The sequence below is a fragment of the Drosophila erecta genome, unplaced genomic scaffold, assembly GCF_003286155.1.
Source record: "Drosophila erecta strain 14021-0224.00,06,07 unplaced genomic scaffold, DereRS2 tig00000000-arrow-pilon, whole genome shotgun sequence".
Classification (NCBI taxonomy): Eukaryota; Metazoa; Arthropoda; class Insecta; order Diptera; family Drosophilidae; genus Drosophila; species Drosophila erecta.
In genome coordinates this window covers 16,029,955-16,048,705 of record NW_020825194.1, presented here as the reverse complement: position 1 = coordinate 16,048,705, position 18,751 = coordinate 16,029,955, and the positions used below count along the sequence as shown (strand labels likewise).

The window sequence follows — 18,751 nt, the reverse complement described above, 5'->3', positions numbered from 1 at the left end:
ATTGTGCGATGTGTTGGCCGTTAAACTGGTTGTCTAGACCGTAAGTAAATTTATGACTCTGATTAATATCTTTATTGTGTCAGATTATGATTGACTAGGCGGCAGGCCGCACGATTTATTGATGGAGGATCCGCCCATCCAGCATCCCCAAACTAAAAGCTCCTCACAAAGGACTGCACCTCGGGTGATGATGAATGAGGAGGGCGGTTCATAGTGGCCCAAACCGCAAGCCCTTTGTTATGGTTTCCTGCCAACAGGCGGTAGGGAATTACATGGGCCTTGGCTAAGCGGTATTCAATGGGTAAATATCCATTTGATATATGGGCTGAAACCACACGACAACTTCAATGGGCCACACATCTGATTAGTCGGAGGTAAAGAGGCGACAATATGGCTTTGAATTTTTCAGGACTTCGGTCTTAACTTTTGGCTTTCACTTGAATTTATTTGCCATTAATAATTCCCGTTGGATATAACATCATTCGACGCCTTAAAATAGTGTGGCACTTTGGAGTTGATTTATTTTGTGGCACCGACACCACGCTCCATGCACTCCACGTGCCAATTCACCACAGGATAAGCCCTTTCGTGCCACTCCGTGCACATTCGTTTCAATCCGGACTTCCTAGCCTACAAAGCCCTCTTGACTAATGGACCTCCGGCAATGGGCCAGGTGCAAACTGAAACTGACTTTGCCAGGTGCAAGTGGGGTCTTGGGGATACACACTGAGCAAAAATATGTTTATTAAAACGGGATTTTCTGATGAGTAATCCGTTCTAAATTTACGCTACATTTTCCTCGGATTTGATATTGAGGTCCTGAAAATATTCAGACTGATAGTTTATTTTCTTATATGGTTGCCATGCACTCTGGTTTCTTTCAGCGCTTTTAGTTTTTGTGTGGGGAAATCAACAGAATGTCAGGCAATCTGCAGGAAAAATGCCGCAAGAGGTAGGAACAGATTTCTTGGAAACGCTGCACCTGCAAAAGCTGAGAAGTAACCTGTTTTCCCTTTGATCCTGGACAACTTGGAATGCAGGTAAGCTTCAATGTAACTGGCATGCATTGTGAAAAGAAAACACATTTAAAAGGATTTTGCTGTAATATTGAGAACAATTCTTATTTATTCACGTTATTTAGCTGGTAGCTCAACACTTAACACTTAATTTATGAGTGCGATGCGGTTGCTATTGCAAAAAGATGCCGCGCGTGTTTTCGTCACGATACGCCGCAGCCTCATTATTCCGGCTTTATGACTCCCATAAATCGTCTGGACCATGCCCATTCTTTCAATTTTTTAGGGCCAACCGAAATTTGCATGCAAATCGCTGGACTTTTTCTGGCTTATATACAGATAGAAAAGTTTATTGCGCTAACTAAACAATGCCTAACTAAGCATAACTCTATTTATCAACCAGCTGGAATCACTGGGATTTGGGTGAGCCATAGGTCAAGCCCTCGCTGCTGGTATCCTCCGTTTTTTGCCTTCGCTTTCGCCACGGAAACTTGCGGGAGCTTCGACCAGCCACTGAAGCCGATTGGCAAGTCTCCGGATCCGGCAAACTGTGACTGCCACAAAAGGACGGAGTGGTGGTGTTGACCACCTCATCCCTCCGGCTTATCACCCTAGTCAGCTTGAGACGAGTGGCGGGCTGACTGACTTCCGATGGGTCACTACTTTGTGGTGGTGTCACCAGCAGGGCACCACTTTTGGTGGCCAAGAGAGCTCTTTTTGCTCGTCCGGATGCGTAGTGCCTGTCCACCACCTCCGACTCCAGTAGTGAGTTGACATCGCCCAGCGACGAGAGTTGGGACACCTGCCCCTGCAGCATTCGATGGGGAACTGCAGTGCCTGGAACTGGCCCGTAGAGCTCCTGTTTCCGTAGACGCCGCCCTCCCCCGCCAACTCCATTTCCGGCTGCCATGCTGCTGCTGTTTATCGTGGTGGTTGTGGTGGTGGTGCGAATGCTGTCCTGCAGGGACAACTGGTGGCTCGCATCCCGGCAACGAAACTGCACCACTCGGTACGATCCATATGGCTCCAGCGCGTTGTTGTTTACACTGCAACTGGCCGGCTGCAAACGCATCGATCCATTCTGCCGGAGGAGGGCACTGTAGTTGTGCTGGTGGTGCTGGCTCTGCTGGTGATGGTGGTTTCTGGCCAGACCAAACTGTCGCGTAAGTGTGATCTTAAATGTGAAAAAAAAAACAAAACAATAATTTTTAATAAATAAGGTTTAAATTTGTCTCTGAAAACTTTATGACGGTAACAAAAAACATGCAATGGAACCAAATAAACATAGATTATTATTTATGAAGTGATAAGCTAAGATATAGGGTTACTCCAATGGGTTTACCTTGAAGGCCTCGCGGAACTTGTGGCTCATGATGTTGTATAAGAGCGGATTGATGCAGGTGGAGAGGAAGTAGAGCACCCCGGACGTGTAATCAAGTACCCGGAAGTAATCGTTGAAGGCGTCCCGACTGATGCCTATATTAATCAGATTCAGTCCGTAAACTGCCATCAGCCGCTGGGCGTGGAATGGAGCCCAGCAGAGGAAGAAGGCGACGGCTACAGCTACTGCAAATACGGTCAAGTAAGGATAAACAACGTATTAAAACCCCGGTAACCGGAAAGGGCCTTTTCACATTGTAAGTGGTCTTAATCTTTTATTTCCCCCGAAAGCGAATAGTTTGCGCATAGTGAAAAAACACATTTTTCTATTGGCAAGGTTTTACCTGTTAGCAAACGATAAATAATGTTCCACTCTCTATGTATAACTAAGCCCTGGATACGGGAGTGTATTTTCCCCCTCTGTTCAAATTAATTTATTGTTCAGGCTCTGGGCCCTATCTGAATTAGCCCATCAATTTCCATTTGGCAAACCAGGTTCAATGGTAAACTTCGAAATCAGTGGACTGTGGATTTCCATTAAAAAGCAGCAGTAAATTGAGCGTTTATTCGTAGCTGGTAATAGAAAACTGCTATTTGGGATCTACATTTTTGGCCGGATTTCCATTTACATATACTAACTGTATGGCTTGATAGGAATTTCTAAAAAAAAGAGAAAATGTGTTAATAATGCGGAAGAAATATGTTGAATAAATTCTTTCAGAATTCCTTTAAATCATAATAGCTAATAATGTGCCAAACAAGTGGAAATGTTAGATTCAAGGCACACATTTTCCAAATATTTAAGCTTGCTGTGCGTACCCCGCAGTCTTAAGTTCATTTAAGTGGCCCGGCTTGATTACTTTTGAGGTGACACCTGGCTTCACCTGAGCTTCATACGCTAGATGGCCATTTAAGAGCTTTTCACATGCACACCTACATGTTTGCGAAAAATTAACGACACCGCTGAGGAAAACAGAGCAAAAAAAACAGAAACACGTTCCGTCCACATGACGCAAGTGCAAATAAAAGGGCGGAAGGCAATGAGGGCGGGGCTATGACGAATTCGTGTTTGATGTTCGCCAACGCAAAAATGTTGACAGTCATTTTTAATTTAAGACTTTCGGCGCAAAAAGTTTTGACAGCCATGGATGTTCTTGTTGTTTCTGGTTGGCGGTGGCGCATATCGCTGTCTTTAATCAATCAAGCCGCCAACTTAACTCACCTACCCAACATTCTGATGACTCGTCCCTGGGCATTTAGGCCGCGATTCGCATCGAAGGTCCTTCGCGGCAGCGATTGCAGCAGGCGACTCCTCTTCAGCTTCACTCCGATCAGCACGTAGAGTACACAAATCGCCGTCATGGGTCCACAGAAGAAAATAAATCCCGAAACGGCGAACACATGGGCGTAAAAGTCGTTCTCCATCTAAGGGAATAAACAGCGAAAAGGACACTCAGTGATGCGTCACTTGGTTTTCACATTTCAGTCCACCCACCGTGCACGAATATCCTTCGCTCTGATAGACCACCGAAAATTGCATGGCCTGCGGAAGGGCCAAAAGGAAGGCCGCCAGCCAAATGGCAAATATAAATTTAATGGCCCGCGACAATTTTGACATGGTGTGCTGCCTACAAATGACGGAAAGATTAGGCTACATTGTATGTTAAGTATTAGGGACAAGATGATGTGGATGTGATGTGATGAAAAGAAGGCAGTGACCACCTACGCTTTTTACGCATCTTAACTTTCTCCTTAAGGCTTAAATATAGAATGCAACATAAATGAATGAGGTTGTAAATGAAAAGGTTTGGTATCAAAATTACCATAGTACTGTCAAAAACCTCATACTCTTCTCGACAATAATATTTAATCCCAACTTCAGAGAAATGAAAACTTTTTGTCTCCACTTTGTAATCAGACTTGGAGTGCCTTCTTTTAGGAAACCACCTTTTGTGTCTGCATACTCCTAAGAACTTAATACAAGTGTTTGTATTCATTGCAATAAATTTGTTAAATGTTAAGATGTTAAGATATGTTAAGATTAAGCTGGAAACGCAAATTGCACTTGAAAATACAATGAAGGATTTTTAATTTAATTTCTTCTAGCTATTCAAGAGCTTCTGAATCAAAGGAAATGTAATTTGGGTTTGGCTGAAACGTACCAAGAATCGTGAATGGAATCCAGACGTCATCTGTGAGGAAGCAATTGTGTTTTTAGACGGCAAAATGGTCAGGACATTTGTAAGACAATTTGTGATATCTTTGTTATGTCCGTCTAAAGCAAAGTTTGCTCTACCATTCGATGAGAGAAACTCTGTAGGAACGTAGTAATTATTTGACTAGTTAGTCTTTACTTTATCTTTATACCCCTACAACGCATTTAATGGAACTTAAGTGCATGGTCTATAATGAAGTTGGTACATTTATCGACCTGACTACTAATTAGTGTCAATAAATGAAAGCTAATGAATATGGTTTATTTAAAAACGATGGGAATTTTGTTGTCAAGCCTGAATTTAGTCATTCCACAGCCGGACTATTTGGTGATGAATAATTATTGTGGCCATAATTTGTGAGGTACTTTTGTGTTTTCACATCATTTCGGACTGACGCTAATCAAGTTTTATTTATCTATTTATGGTCTGTCCTAATTATGCATGATCCACTTTGTTAATGAAAACGCGGTAATAGCATTGAAGAAATGATTATTTTCATTATTTAAAACTCACCGGAATGGATGACAGATGGCTATGTATCGCTCTACAGTGAATGCTGTGATGGTGAGGACTGTTGCATTGGCGGCCATTTCCGAGAGCACACTGCCCATGATGCACATGGAGTCCGTGAAGGGATACATATCCGGATACCAAAGGTTGTACAGCTCCTGAGGAATGCCTGCAGGATATTTTCCGCATTACGCATACGCCATGGTGTCCCTGAAAATGCCAACTCACCTGAGACCAACAGTATTAAATCGGAAACCGCCAGGTTGAACAAATAGAAGTTGGTGGCCGTGTGCATAAAGTTATTTCGCGATATAACAATGCAGGTTATAAGATTACCCAACAAGCCGGCCACGAAAATGAGGGCATAGCAAACGGTGAAGGCGGTTCGCAGGGTCAGGGACTCATCGACCGGCGAATCCGCTGCCATTGTGCTAGCATTTGTGCCATTCGTGGAACCCAGGAGATTTGAAAGATTCTCGGTCGTTATGTTCAGCAGATGGGCGACATGTGTTAGGAATTTGTCGTTCTTCAGCAGCAACAGCTCGGGGCTCTCGCTGGGATTCGGCATCGTGGAGGAGGTGATTCCCAAGCCCACACCGATGGAAGGACTCTGATTGGGACTGGGCGACATATGAGCCATGAATGATTGATTGAGGCCATCATCGTTGCTGTCGTTGGCTATGGTGATGGCGACGCCTTGCAACATGCTAGCTGCCGTCGATTAATTGTGGACTCTATCCACTCCACACCACACCACTCCTTTCCACGGCCAAGTTAGGAAAGAAAAACAAAAGCAAATCGACCGCCCACTCGTATCAATGCGTTATTAATACTGTCTGTCGTATCCTCTGCGGCTGTGGTGGCACATAGCTGATAAGCAGTCGACGACAGGCCCAAAAATTGCGCACTCGCCTGTGAAGCAAACAACATTAAAAGTCATTAGACTCAAGAATGAATTTAAATTTGATCCCCAGCCAGGCTGACGTCACATTCAGATGGACGGCATCAGGTGTCCAAAACCTTCGATCAGGAAATTGCCTTTTACATGCATACCCGAAATAAAGACTTGATTGCTGCCACTTGTCAATTGCCCCCTGGATCTCTTAATAATAAATATATTCACTTATGCAGGGAGAAAAAAGTCACATTATTATTAATATATTAAATTAATTATAATGTATTTGTTATCCATACATTTTTGGAGATTTTATCCTGCCATCTTGTAAGAAGTATACAGTTTGTATAAATTAAATTGAGTTTGGAATTATTTTCTCTGTAAGCCGTATGTCATTTGCAACTTGGCTCTATTAATAGTAAACATCTTAAGCTTAAGCAATACAGATTGCTGGCACTCAATACAGATTTGGTTGGGGATAAAAAAGTTTTTCTATTTGCTAGGTTTTGGACTAAGTGAAACGAAACATGATTGCATGTGTGGAAAAGTTTTTTCATCGTCGATACAAATGGGAAATTCTGCTACCTCAGACTCTAATATTAGTTCCAAAAGGGTGAGAGACTTAAAGATGTTCGAAATAACATGAGTGGTAATAATATATTTCCCTCATAATTCGACCAAAACAAGTCCATTGGGATTTCCTTGCTGCCAATAATCATACTCTGGGGTTAGAAGTCAAAGACCAAGTAACGGAACATTAATTCACAGCTTTGCCAAGTTGGATAATTGGCGTGTAGCCAAAATTCTGTTTGATGCGTCTAATTAATTATGTTTCCTGTTCGTTAAGCGTTGTTCATTGTGAAGAGACGCTCAAAAAAAACCCCCCAAAAAGTATGCTACGCTCTTAGTGAGCCTACGAACCTCGAGAGGTCAGCATCACAGCATCACAGCATCATCTTATTGACGCAAACTAATTGGAAAAATAATTGAATTGCCAGCTCACGTGTGAAAGTTGATTTAGATATGATTCGGCATAAAGTGACCTGGGAGTCGGTGGCTGATTTAGAGTCTGTGCACAAGTGTCAGTCTTCGATCTACACAATCCAATCAGCCAACGCAATGCCACGCGGTTCATATTAAGGTTTGCAATTCAATTTCAGTTGGAGAATGAGTTTAAACCGCAATCTAGTTGCATTGACCAGGTGTCCAGTCGGTCATGCGGACGATGTGGAGGATACCTTAACATTTTTTAATTAAGCTTTGCGGTTGCCGAAGGTAAGCAATTTAGTAAAATGGGAAAGAGAGTTTTTATGTTCTGAGAAGCAAAAAGAAAGGGTCCTGAATAAATTGCCATCGACATGTTGACTCTTACCAAGATTAAATAACAAAAGTGTATTTACTTTCGCTGCGCGAATTGTCACCTCTTTTGTTGTCTACTCGTATCCTTATTCGTTTTTGAGTCGCACTAGGTGTGTGTTTCCTTTCAATTTTCTTTTTTTTGTTGTGATACGATTAAGGAGTTTCGCGTGGGAGCTTGTTAACCCTTTTCCTGTCAATAAAACGGATTCACCGAACGGAAAAGCCAATTATTGGGACATATTTAATCAGTGGAAAATGCCTTGTAAGTTTTGGGTGACTTTAATGAACCATAGATCGATTTTTTTAAATATATCATAAAATTATTCTCCGAAAAAAAAACTTTTAGATTTTTTGTGCACTACTTATACATTTTATATTTATTGTTCACTTTAACGGATCTGTTTGGTTAGAATATAATTTTGTTGTAATCGCACACGTCCGAAATGAAGGAAAGTCGGTGCAAGACTGAGTTGCCTTGCGGCAATCGTGGCACTTGTCGACGGCTTCTGTTAGCCAAATGTTAACTAACAGCGGTTCTTGGCCATCTGCCTCTCCGTGTTTGTCTGCCTTTTGCGACTGTGTGAGGAACGCAAACATTCGGTCCTAATTTCATTCATAAATTCATGCACTCCACCTTGACTCCGTCTGCTTCTCAGTCGCCGTAAGTTATGGCTTACTTGTCGGATGAGTAATGTCGCAGGCATCCGGTTTAATAGAGCGCAGCCTTAAGGGGCAGTCGATCCATTTGAGTCGGTAGTTGCGCGGAGCTAATTGAAATTGCAAATGGGCGAAAAGCACTGGCACTTAGTTTTAATACTTATTGCCAAAGGCGACCGCCTCAATTGTTTTCCCTCCAACCTCAGAGCCAGCGAATCAAAAGAGAAATCAAAGCTGTTTGTACATCATAAAGTAGGAGAATAAATGTGTTTGTTTTGCAGTACATGAGGCCTGATTTCCCGCTGACCTACAGGATGCCGAACCGCATATTAATGTCGGCCCTTGTCCGCAGATTTGTGGATTTGTTTTCATTATCCTCCTCCGTTCTGGTCTCAGTTCGCCGCGAGCCCTGCTTTCAATTGAAACTGCTTGTTGTTCTGGGCTTAAAGATATTTATCTTGCGGGAGAAGAAGACGCCTGGCCGTAGAGTTTTCAGTCCAATTTGACATGGTTGCCTGGTCGCGGTAAATATGCACAGTTGCTGGAGCGTGACCACAATCCGGTCGTTCGAGACTCGCTAAAAGGCGTTTGGATATTAGGGAAATTCATGCGGACGGGTTTGAAGATTTTATGGTGTAATTCTTACACAAGTACCCACATACATATCTACATTTAATTTACCTCTTGGGTAATAAAGAAATTCATAACTGAAATGTATTTCAGTTTGCTTTAGCATTACATTTATAATACAAGATACATGTATTTATTTGACGAATCCCAACTTACTTTTATTTTCGTCCTGTACAGCAATAAGAAACCAAACGTTTCCACGCACTTTGATCCGTCGAAAATGCGTTAAATTAATGTTGTCCCAAATAATCACCGCCCGCAATCTGAAAGTCTATTTCCTGGTTTATTCATGAGCTCCAAAGTAAATAATGAAAGTATTAGGACCGACAATATTAGTGCTTTACTTACTGACCTTTACAAGTTGCGTATACGCCATGTTATCCCAGTGGTTAGTGAGTTCTCCTGAATCTGAATGATTCAATTGGCTTATGGGAGATGCTGATTAGCATAATGCCTTTTGTCACACATGTAGGCCACCTACAGAGCCAGAGACAAAGGACTACTAGATCCTAATCGAAAAGGGTCGACCGCAGTTTTGAGGGCACAGCAGTTGGTCAAAGCTCTCGGGCTCTGGCCTTGATTTACGATTGCAGTGGGTGAGACGGCAATGATAATGTTGCGGCCAGAAGGCAACAACTGGAGCCACTGATTAGCTCGTCGTAGCTTGATAAACGATGCCAAAATGGGGGCTCTGCGAATGTGGCTTAGAGCACTTTTGAGTGCGTCATGTAATTTCAGTCGTGGCTAATTAGTTGCAATTAAACTAAATGCGGGAGTCCTTGGCCTTTTGCCTTTTCGGGACAATAATATCCCTTTACATACTATATACGAGTAGTTGATACCCAAAAGTCCACGCTTTCAGCTTAGCTCGCATTACTCATACAACCCGTTGGCCAAAGTGTACGGGAAGTGCCCTTTTTTCATGTTGGAAATTGGGCATCTTGGCTGGTAATAGCATACCGACGAGGGCAATTGCCGGGCTTTTAACCAAATGAACTCCCGCCAACACGCACACCGACATTTTTTTTCTTCGGGAATTCAATTATTTGAAAGGCTTTGCAGTGCATGTGGAAGTCTGGCTTCATTTGGCCAATCGAAGGTCACAATTAGCCACGAGCTATGAAATTTTGTCAACGACTTGTTGAGCGCGTGCGAAGATTCAATAAATTGTTGCTGCTTAGCAAAGAATACTGAAGCTTAAGATATTCTTTAGTCAATAATAAGTAATCCAAAAATGCCTACACAAAAATCATGAACGTTAATATCGTAATGCATGTGTTTAATTAAATGAAATTCCATTTTTTAAGTTATGAAAAATCTGAACATAACACTACTATGAAAAGCTGTCGGATTCAAGCTTAAAATTCGTATATTTAACTGACAGATAACTTTTTATTTGATGTTCTATCCTTTACTCAACTTGCACGAGTTCCTTGAAATGTAAAACAAGGCAAGTTAAAATACTTTAAATGTCTGGGCTTTTATCCACTATCAGGTCCTGGCAGACAAGTTTCATATTTTATTTATATAAGCCCCAACTCTAATATACCAGTACAGGCAATAGTACTTAGGTGAAAGTTAGGGAAAGCAGTGCGCGACAACGGGTTGGTCGAACTGCAAATGACTTTTGGCCTCCCCTCTCTGCGTGCAATAAAACTAAATGAATTGGAAACTTGCACAAAAATTCAACCAAACTGCTGACGAGGATGCCGCCGTCGCCTGATGACAGAGTCCTGGGCAAAAGGCAAAACTTCAAAATGCCAAACAAGACGCCCCGAATCTGATGTCATGTCCAATGCTCATAAAGAGCAAAGCAAACGAAAATCTCCCTCGTTTTCCACTTTCTTGGCCATTTTTCTCGGCTTTCGTCAACAATTGGCAGCCAAACTTTTGACTGGGAATGCCTTTACAGCACGTGCTCTGTTTTCCCCTCCTTTGAATTCGTGAGATACTCGATGTAGAGATTATGAGGGAAACGTTGTGGAGTCTCTGACAAACAAATGCCAACTCCGACCTTAGATTTTATATCCTACACCCACCAGTATTCATTGTTTGTTTAGGACTTTGTTTTGATTAAGTGCCAAAAAATTGTTTCGAATTATTTACATAAAAATTGAGAAATTGAATGCATGCAATGGACTTGATTTGATTGCCTCGCAATTCGATTTTCCAAACGTCTCATATACATTTGCTACATTTGTTTGCTCTTAAAATATATCGCACCAGCGCTGGGATAGGAAAATACACATTTTATGGGCCGCAAAGCTCTGATAGATTTTCCCGCACATAGTCATAAAAGTTAGACCCCGGGGCACTAATAAAATCTCCCTTTGACTGATCATAAAACCACGGAATCATGTTCAATTTTGTGACTTGATGTCTGGGGCTCAACGGCGTACAAAGTGGTTTCACAAATTAATTCAAAGCAATTTAGTTGTCCTCGCCTTAGTAATCCAGGAATAAAAGTTTTGTGGAGAAATCGCTCTATAAAGTGGAGGTTATATGCAATATTGGTGGAGTGCAACGTAATGAAAATGAATTGAGGTATATAAACTTTACAGAAATACCACTTTTATTTTTAAAGTTGACGCCACGTAAGTGCACCATTTCTAATTAAAATGTTCTAATGTTTGAGAATTAGGTCCAGTAAAATAAATTTCTGATTTTATTTTTTGAACGACCACTTCACCTTTTCCGAGCTGCCTTGACTTAAATTGATTGTGGTTGTGGGCTTACTTGGGATTTAAGTGGGCGACAAGGTCGACATTTGCATTGTCCTTTGGCTCTCTTAACATAATAATCAAACAATTTGCCGCCATGGGCAAATTAATACGGCACTAAATAAGATAAACTGCATGGCACTCCAGAGTTATTTGCATTTTTATTACCCTTTTGCCGGGGGACCCTTCATATAAGGCCGAAAACTCACAGTGCGCCGTCGCAGAGAGCCGAAAAGCAACCGGTAGTTGTTCGCTGCCGACGTCTCTGTTGCGTCGCTGTTATCGGCCGTGGCCCGAACGGACTTCGTTGCCAAGATATTTTGGCCAAAAACCCAATCAGTCGGATGCTGCGGCCCGTTGCTGTAGCCGCCGCCGTCGCTCTTTCGGTTCTTAAATTTTCGGATTTTTTGACGACGAAATAAAACGAGATATCGGGAAAGCCATCAATTTGCGCGTGCCCGTCAGTCATAATTTTTTGTTTCGGAGAATCATTTTACGTACCAGAATTAATCAGTGCCATACACAAATAGTTAAAGCCATTAATTCTGTAAATGTGTGTGTCAAATTAAGACCAACGCGTTGCGGTCATTAATCAACATTTAGCACATGGTAAAAACTGATTAGCTATATTTCGATAAAATACCACAAAAACAAAACGAAGTCCCATCTCAGAGAAAGTCAGCGCAAGAAAGGGGGGAGTACAAAGTGCAATGCTCGCAAATGCGATGACAGAGTGACAAAATCAAAACAGTTCAAAGCCATAAAAAATAAATGCATTCCGAAAAATGTGGCAGGCATCGTTTGATAAATTTAAATTAAACGTGTTTTAAATGCACAAGCGATAGCCAGCCGAGAGTCGAAAAATATAATTAATTGTCATTAGGCGGTATGAAAAGCCCCAAACAGGAGCGCCGAAACAGTTGTAAACAAGTTGAAAATAAATAAGGCATTATCGGGGCCTTAAGATCTCCAGATTGCCAGTGAAATCCATTGACCCGAAACACTAATGGTGCAGAATCTATAATAACATATTATGCCTTATGCAAACCGGCTTACCAAACGCAAAATATGGATAATAATAGTAAACCAAATACAAAACTCACACTTTATGGACATGGGCGGGTGCATAATTTTCGGTGGGATGCTATACGGTCGATCATCGGAATCATCGGACAACGAAACGAAAACAGAAAAATTAATAAATGAAAACCAGTTTGATCGAATATACAATATAATAAAACCTAATTCGACAGCATTCTTTTGGCCGTGCATATATTGTAGAAACTTTTTTATGATAATGAAAACGGCCAAAAACGGTCAACAGCGGTCAGCAGCAACAATAACGAAATATAGCCAGAATCATCTGAATGGAATGAAACTATGTTAATGTTATTAAGTCACCCGGTGTCCGTTTGCCATCTTCTTCTCCTTATCCACTTTATCAAACACCTGACCTTGAGCTTCTGGCTCGTTTCATTTGTTTGCCACCTGGTTGGTTGGCTTGTTTGCGCGGGAGCGCGGGGGCGGAATGGAATGCCCCTTCTGAGCCTTGTAGCAACATCCTTAAATTCATCCCGTGTACACAAATATTTTGACTAAATGCCACTTAGCAATTCAAATTAATTTTCAGCTTCCACTCGCCCTGAGCCTGGTCTTTCGCCTAGGACACGCCTGACTGCCGCCTGCCAGTTTCCCAGGATGCCAGGTAAACACACAGGACACAAACACACTTAAAGACGCGCTCTCTAGGGTGGACCTTAGCGAGATAAACGGTTTACCAGTTCGCAAGTAATTTGTGTTTATGTATAATTTATGGTAATTTACTAAACTGGACTAAGCTCAGTATATATTATTGGCAACAGCAAACAAATTTAAATGTTTTAATGTTATAATTTTCTTGCAATACCTAAATTGTCTTGAACAACGTTCCTTTTGTATTTTATATTCACTTTGTTTAAAGTTAGTAACGAAAATTATAGGACGGTGAAGAATTTTAATTCATTGGCTTAAACAGTTCATTTAAAAACATTTTTTATGAAACTGGAACGACTTCAGTTAGCAATAAAACACCAATTTTATTTCAATTAAAAGAAATTTTTAAAAATATATTTTTATTTAAATACCGCATAGGGTACACCTTAAAGCACACATTCCTACACAAAATTTAATCCTACACTCATGACAACAGATTGCAAGTGGAGTGGCTCTGGCCTAAGTCGAAATTGATGAGCCCCCGTAAGGGGCGTGAGGAAAACATTGTCTGCGAGCGAAAGCTTCGATTAAGAATACATAAGCAGAAGTCTGAAAAATCCAAAGAAATTCGAAAATAATAGTGCGCATATACTGGTCCCACGGGACACAAGAGCACAAGAGCAGTACAGCACAACAACACACACTCTACACACACACACCCCATGGCAGTCAAAATGCTGCCCACTAACAGTTCCGGTGTCCTGGCAACCGATCTGCAACTGTTTCACAATGAGAAATTCCTTTTAAATCTGACACAAGTGCTGAACATCTCCGCGGACAACCTGACGAGCCTTCTTCAGGGGCTGGAGCCGGAGGAGCTGCTGCCCACGATGACCTCGATGACCCCACTTTCCCTGCTGGCCACCCTGAGTGTGGGCTATGCCCTCATATTTATCGCCGGCGTTCTGGGCAACCTCATCACCTGCATCGTCATTTCGCGGAACAACTTTATGCACACGGCCACAAACTTTTATCTATTTAACCTGGCTATATCCGACATGATTTTGTTATGCTCAGGTGAGTAAAACTATAATTTTCATGGCTTTTGAATAATAATTTAATGCAGCTCAGTAAAGCAAACAATAATGGGCTCTGAGGCATATTAAATAAAAATTGGTGAATAAAAAAGAAAATCTAGGGTGAGATATTCCGCAGATGGTTAAGTCTATTCGCATTTTAACACCTCTACAATCCCTATACAAATTATACAAGCTTCAAATTTAGTTATTCTTAAATATTAAGAATTGCCATACGACTGTACAGCAAAATTAGTTTTAGACTGCTTGTATTAAAATATTGTCTTATATTCCTCTTAGGAATGCCGCAGGACCTCTATAACCTCTGGCACCCGGATAATTATCCCTTCAGCGACAGCATCTGCATATTGGAGAGCGTTCTATCGGAAACGGCGGCCAATGCGACAGTTCTGACCATTACCGCATTCACAGTAGAGCGATATATTGCCATTTGTCATCCGTTCAGGTGATAGGACCGGCATTCCACACACTGCCCACTTCCTTTTTGCCCTAAACTTGCCTAATTGGTTCTGCTTTTGATACAGGCAGCACACGATGTCCAAGTTGTCACGGGCGGTAAAGTTCATATTTGCCATCTGGATAGCCGCCCTATTGCTGGCCCTGCCCCAAGCCATCCAGTTCTCCGTGGTGATGCAGGGCATGGGAACATCGTGTACGGTGCGTATGATTGATGCGAGGTACTTAGTCGATTGCCTAGTTATGAGTTGCCTGGTTAATTGATTCACCGAACCGGTCCTTTGATCATTTCTCCCTTTCATCCTTTGATGTATTATCTGTTTTCCGAATAGATAGTTCCCATGAGGCCTTTGTGAATAGCTTAAAGAGTTTTCTAACACATTAGGGCAACTCTCGTAAAGGCATTAAGCTTCTGGTTCCTTTTAGTTTGGCTATAGCAAAGTTGTGGTCAAGAACCACTTGTCATTTTTGACCTGTCTCGCAAACTATATTTCTTTTCATATAAATTCAAAAGATATTCTGTATAATAACACCCAATGAAAAAGAGCTCATTTAAAAAGTTACGCATCTAAAATTCCTCCCAAAACTTTCCTAACATAGCCAACTTGACTTTTATAAATTTAAGAGCACCTTAAGATCAAACAGCGACAATCCTTTACGAGGAACGACTCATTTCAGGCAATCAAATTTACAGCCGTTGCCTTCCGGCTGTGGCTGTAAGCCAAAACCATATCATATCGCTTGCGAATACATATATATATTTTTGCGAAATGCCTGCTGCAGATGAAAAACGACTTTTTCGCCCATGTGTTTGCTGTGTCGGGCTTCCTGTTCTTCGGCGGACCCATGACGGCCATCTGCGTGCTCTATGTCCTCATCGGGGTGAAGTTGAAGCGGAGTCGACTGCTGCAGGCGCTTCCCAGGCGATGTTACGATGTGAACCGGGGGATAAGCGCCCAAACGCGAGTCATCCGGATGCTGGGTAAGCAAGATGTGAAATATCCGAAATAACTCATGGTTGCAACAAATGCCCTTATCCGACTTTTCCAGTGGCGGTGGCCGTGGCCTTCTTCATCTGCTGGGCCCCCTTTCACGCCCAGCGGCTGATGGCGGTCTATGGATCCACCTCGGGCATCGAGTCCCAGTGGTTCAACGACGTGTTCAGCATCCTCGACTATACGTCCGGTGTTCTCTACTTCCTCTCAACTTGTATTAACCCGCTGCTCTACAACATCATGAGCCACAAGTTTCGTGAGGCTTTCAAGGTGAGTTTCTCTGCTGGTTATTTATTTTTATTGTTTGCGTTAGGAAATTGCAAACATGCTTAAGCTTACAAGCTTATTAATAGATACTTTAATGGTCGCGACTTTTCTTAGCAAAGTAACCTTAATCCCATTTAAGGTAACTTTGGCCAGACACTTTGGACTGGGTGGCAAAAATCAGGGAAGGGGGCTTCCTCATACCTACAGCGCTCTTCGGCGCAATCAGACTGGCTCATTGCGGCTGCACACGACGGTAAGTACACTGAGAAAAATTACAAATTTATATTTGGTATATGCACTTCAACTGTAATTGTAATAATCATAATAAATTATTTTAAATATGTGATGGAAAATTTAACAATATTTACATTTTATTTAACGCATGATGATTAATTTATCGCCTGACTTTTTAAAACGATTTTTTAAATCCACTTTAAGCCGTTTTATTTCGCCAGTCAGTTTCATGTCTGGCGACTGAACTTTCTCTTCCTGATTATCCCTTGATATTCCCGCAGGACAGCGTTCGCACTACAATGACTTCCATGGCGACGACCACCACAGGGCTAAACGGTTCTGCCAATGGCAGTGGCAATGGAACGACTACAGGTCAGTCGGTGCGCCTGAACCGCATGTCCTTGGACAGCGTCCAGATGCAGGGTCAGAATCGCACCCGGCAAGACCTCTCCGATAATCCGCGTCGAATGCTCCAGACGCAGATATCGCAGCTGTCATCGGTGGGCGATGCCCATTCCCTCTTGGAGGAGGATTTGCAGTTTCCCGGGGAGCCGCTGCAGCGCCAGCCCACGATGTGCTCCATTGACGAGCTCACAGATGACTTGGCCATCTCGCGGTCACGCCTCAAACTTACGCGCATCACCCGCCCACTGGGCGCTGGGGCGGGAGGCGTGCCAGGAGGCGCCACAACTGGGGGCTCGAGGCCAGGGGGCGTGAGCGGTGACGAGTCGAGTGGCAAAGTGCGCAAGGCGAAAGTGAAAGTGCTCAAGAGCTCAAGCGCGTTCAAGGGTCTCGGGGCCAAATTCAATTGGCGTGCCAGACGCAAAGGCAGCCACAAACCGCACGAAAAGGGAGCGACGGTGAATGGAGACGACAATGAAGAGCGGGCCGCCTTTTAAAGGGGGTAACAAGGGGGTCAGCACATCAACTATCTGTACTCGACAAACTAGGAGTCCATTCCAGTGCCACCTACGTACATTACACACACACACAACTGTGATACGAGCAGCAAGCGCCTCTCCAGCTTGTTTGTGTTTTAATTTAGACAAATATTCCATAGTGGGTTCAATTAAATGGTTGTCCATACCAATATCTGCAATATAGCCCAAAGCTATAGTTTAAATTATAGTTATCGAATAAACTATGTAGACTATACTCAGTTCAAAAAGTTTACCGATGTTTTTTTATAAAATGGAGTTGAATCAGAAAAGAGTAGACTTTCAATTATTTAAAAAAGAAATAAAAAGAATATACATAGCTTAGCAAAAATACAATTCATAAGTGTAGGTTACAGGCAACTACACCAGATTATCACCCTTCACGCTTTCGTCACTATGTGGACTGCCGTGATTAAACAGTACATTTACAGGATAACACCCTTGCTGATTCTAGGGTTCAAACTAATATATCTTTTTATGGTTCTTAATAAATATTATTAATTTTTATTGGTAAGGTAAGGTTTTATTACTCAATTTAATATAAAAGCGATCTTAATTTTTGAAACAGCTTACAGACTTTGTTAGAACCAAGTTATTGGCACACCCATAGCAGCTATCATCTATATGCCATTAATTCAATATCCATTAATTACATTTTTCTTAGAGATCAGAATATAATGAATATATTCTTTTGAAAGCGTGTGGATCAAGTAGAGGATTATCACGACGAGGGTTCAACGAGCGACTGGCTAATGACTGTCAGTAAAAAGCGGGCACTGCATCATAATCCCTGGCCATTAAGATGTTTATCTGGCGCACAAATTCGCTTTTTGGTCTGAAGTCTAGACAGTGGATGAAAGCCATGCTCACGATTGGCCAAAATACGCTGAAAACCGCTGTTGGGGACTAATTAGCATGCCATAACACAGTGTCCCAGTGCATTTAGTTTTAATTTCTTCAAATGCAATTTGTCAGCCAACACAAAATGCTCTGCGTGTGTGCAGCCGAATATAAATGGCCTTTAATTCATAAAGTGCAGCATATGTTGGCAAGATGTGGCTGCCATGAGTAAATGAAACCACAAAAAGTTTCCTTAATTTGCCTAACAGTTGCACAATTAATGTTCATTTTTGGTTGCACTTGGGTAAGCACAAGTTAGGTTTTAGTTTACATTTATTTGGTGAAATATTACGAAGACCAAAAAGCTTATGCAACATCAAATGGTTAGTTAAGGTTTCTTAATAATTGGCTGTTTGGGGATAAAATAAAACTATACAACTTTATAGTGTTTACACAGACCGATTTCCTACATACTAAATTCGTAGAAGGATAAACTTGGCTTATGAACTACTCTTGGTATTTAGTCAATATTGTCAACTCCTTAATACCGCAAACAAGATGCTAATCCGTCACACACGCCTAGTCGATTTACTTTTTTATGTCCGGCGACCGAAACCACTTTCTGGGTCTGTTTGTCTGGGTCGGGACCCTTTTCCATCAATGACTATCATTTATGCGACATAAAAGTCAAAGGCTGTCAAATAGTTTCGATGAACTTCATCATTTTTATGTGCACGGCGAAAATAGCAACAAAAACTCATATATAACCATTCCGTTGCCAGCCACACAATAAATTTAAGTGGGTTTCATTTTGTGCAAATTTACTATCACTTGTCTCGATGGATAGTA

The 18,751-nt window shown here is 41.9% G+C and overlaps 2 protein-coding genes across 2 annotated transcripts; one reads left to right on the top strand and one right to left on the bottom strand.

Moving 5' to 3' along the window:
- Positions 1 to 1,098: 1,098 nt before the first annotated feature.
- LOC6552750 (somatostatin receptor type 5) lies at positions 1,099 to 7,659 on the bottom strand. Its single transcript, XM_001980252.3, has 7 exons — positions 7,390 to 7,659; positions 5,351 to 6,034; positions 5,126 to 5,291; positions 3,892 to 4,024; positions 3,623 to 3,821; positions 2,359 to 2,582; positions 1,099 to 2,190 (listed from the first exon to the last, which is right to left on the bottom strand). Exons 2-7 carry the CDS (start codon positions 5,826 to 5,828, stop codon positions 1,426 to 1,428), a joined length of 1,965 nt encoding a protein of 654 aa, XP_001980288.1. The 5' UTR covers positions 5,829 to 6,034; positions 7,390 to 7,659; the 3' UTR covers positions 1,099 to 1,425.
- Positions 7,660 to 13,797: 6,138 nt separating this feature from the next.
- Positions 13,798 to 17,023, top strand: LOC6552751 (pyrokinin-1 receptor). The gene is made up of 7 exons (XM_001980253.3): positions 13,798 to 14,152; positions 14,452 to 14,617; positions 14,697 to 14,829; positions 15,412 to 15,610; positions 15,679 to 15,893; positions 16,030 to 16,143; positions 16,406 to 17,023. The coding sequence occupies exons 1-7, from the start codon at positions 13,798 to 13,800 to the stop codon at positions 17,021 to 17,023; spliced, it is 1,800 nt and encodes a 599-aa protein (XP_001980289.2).
- The last annotated feature ends 1,728 nt before the right edge of the window (positions 17,024 to 18,751 follow it).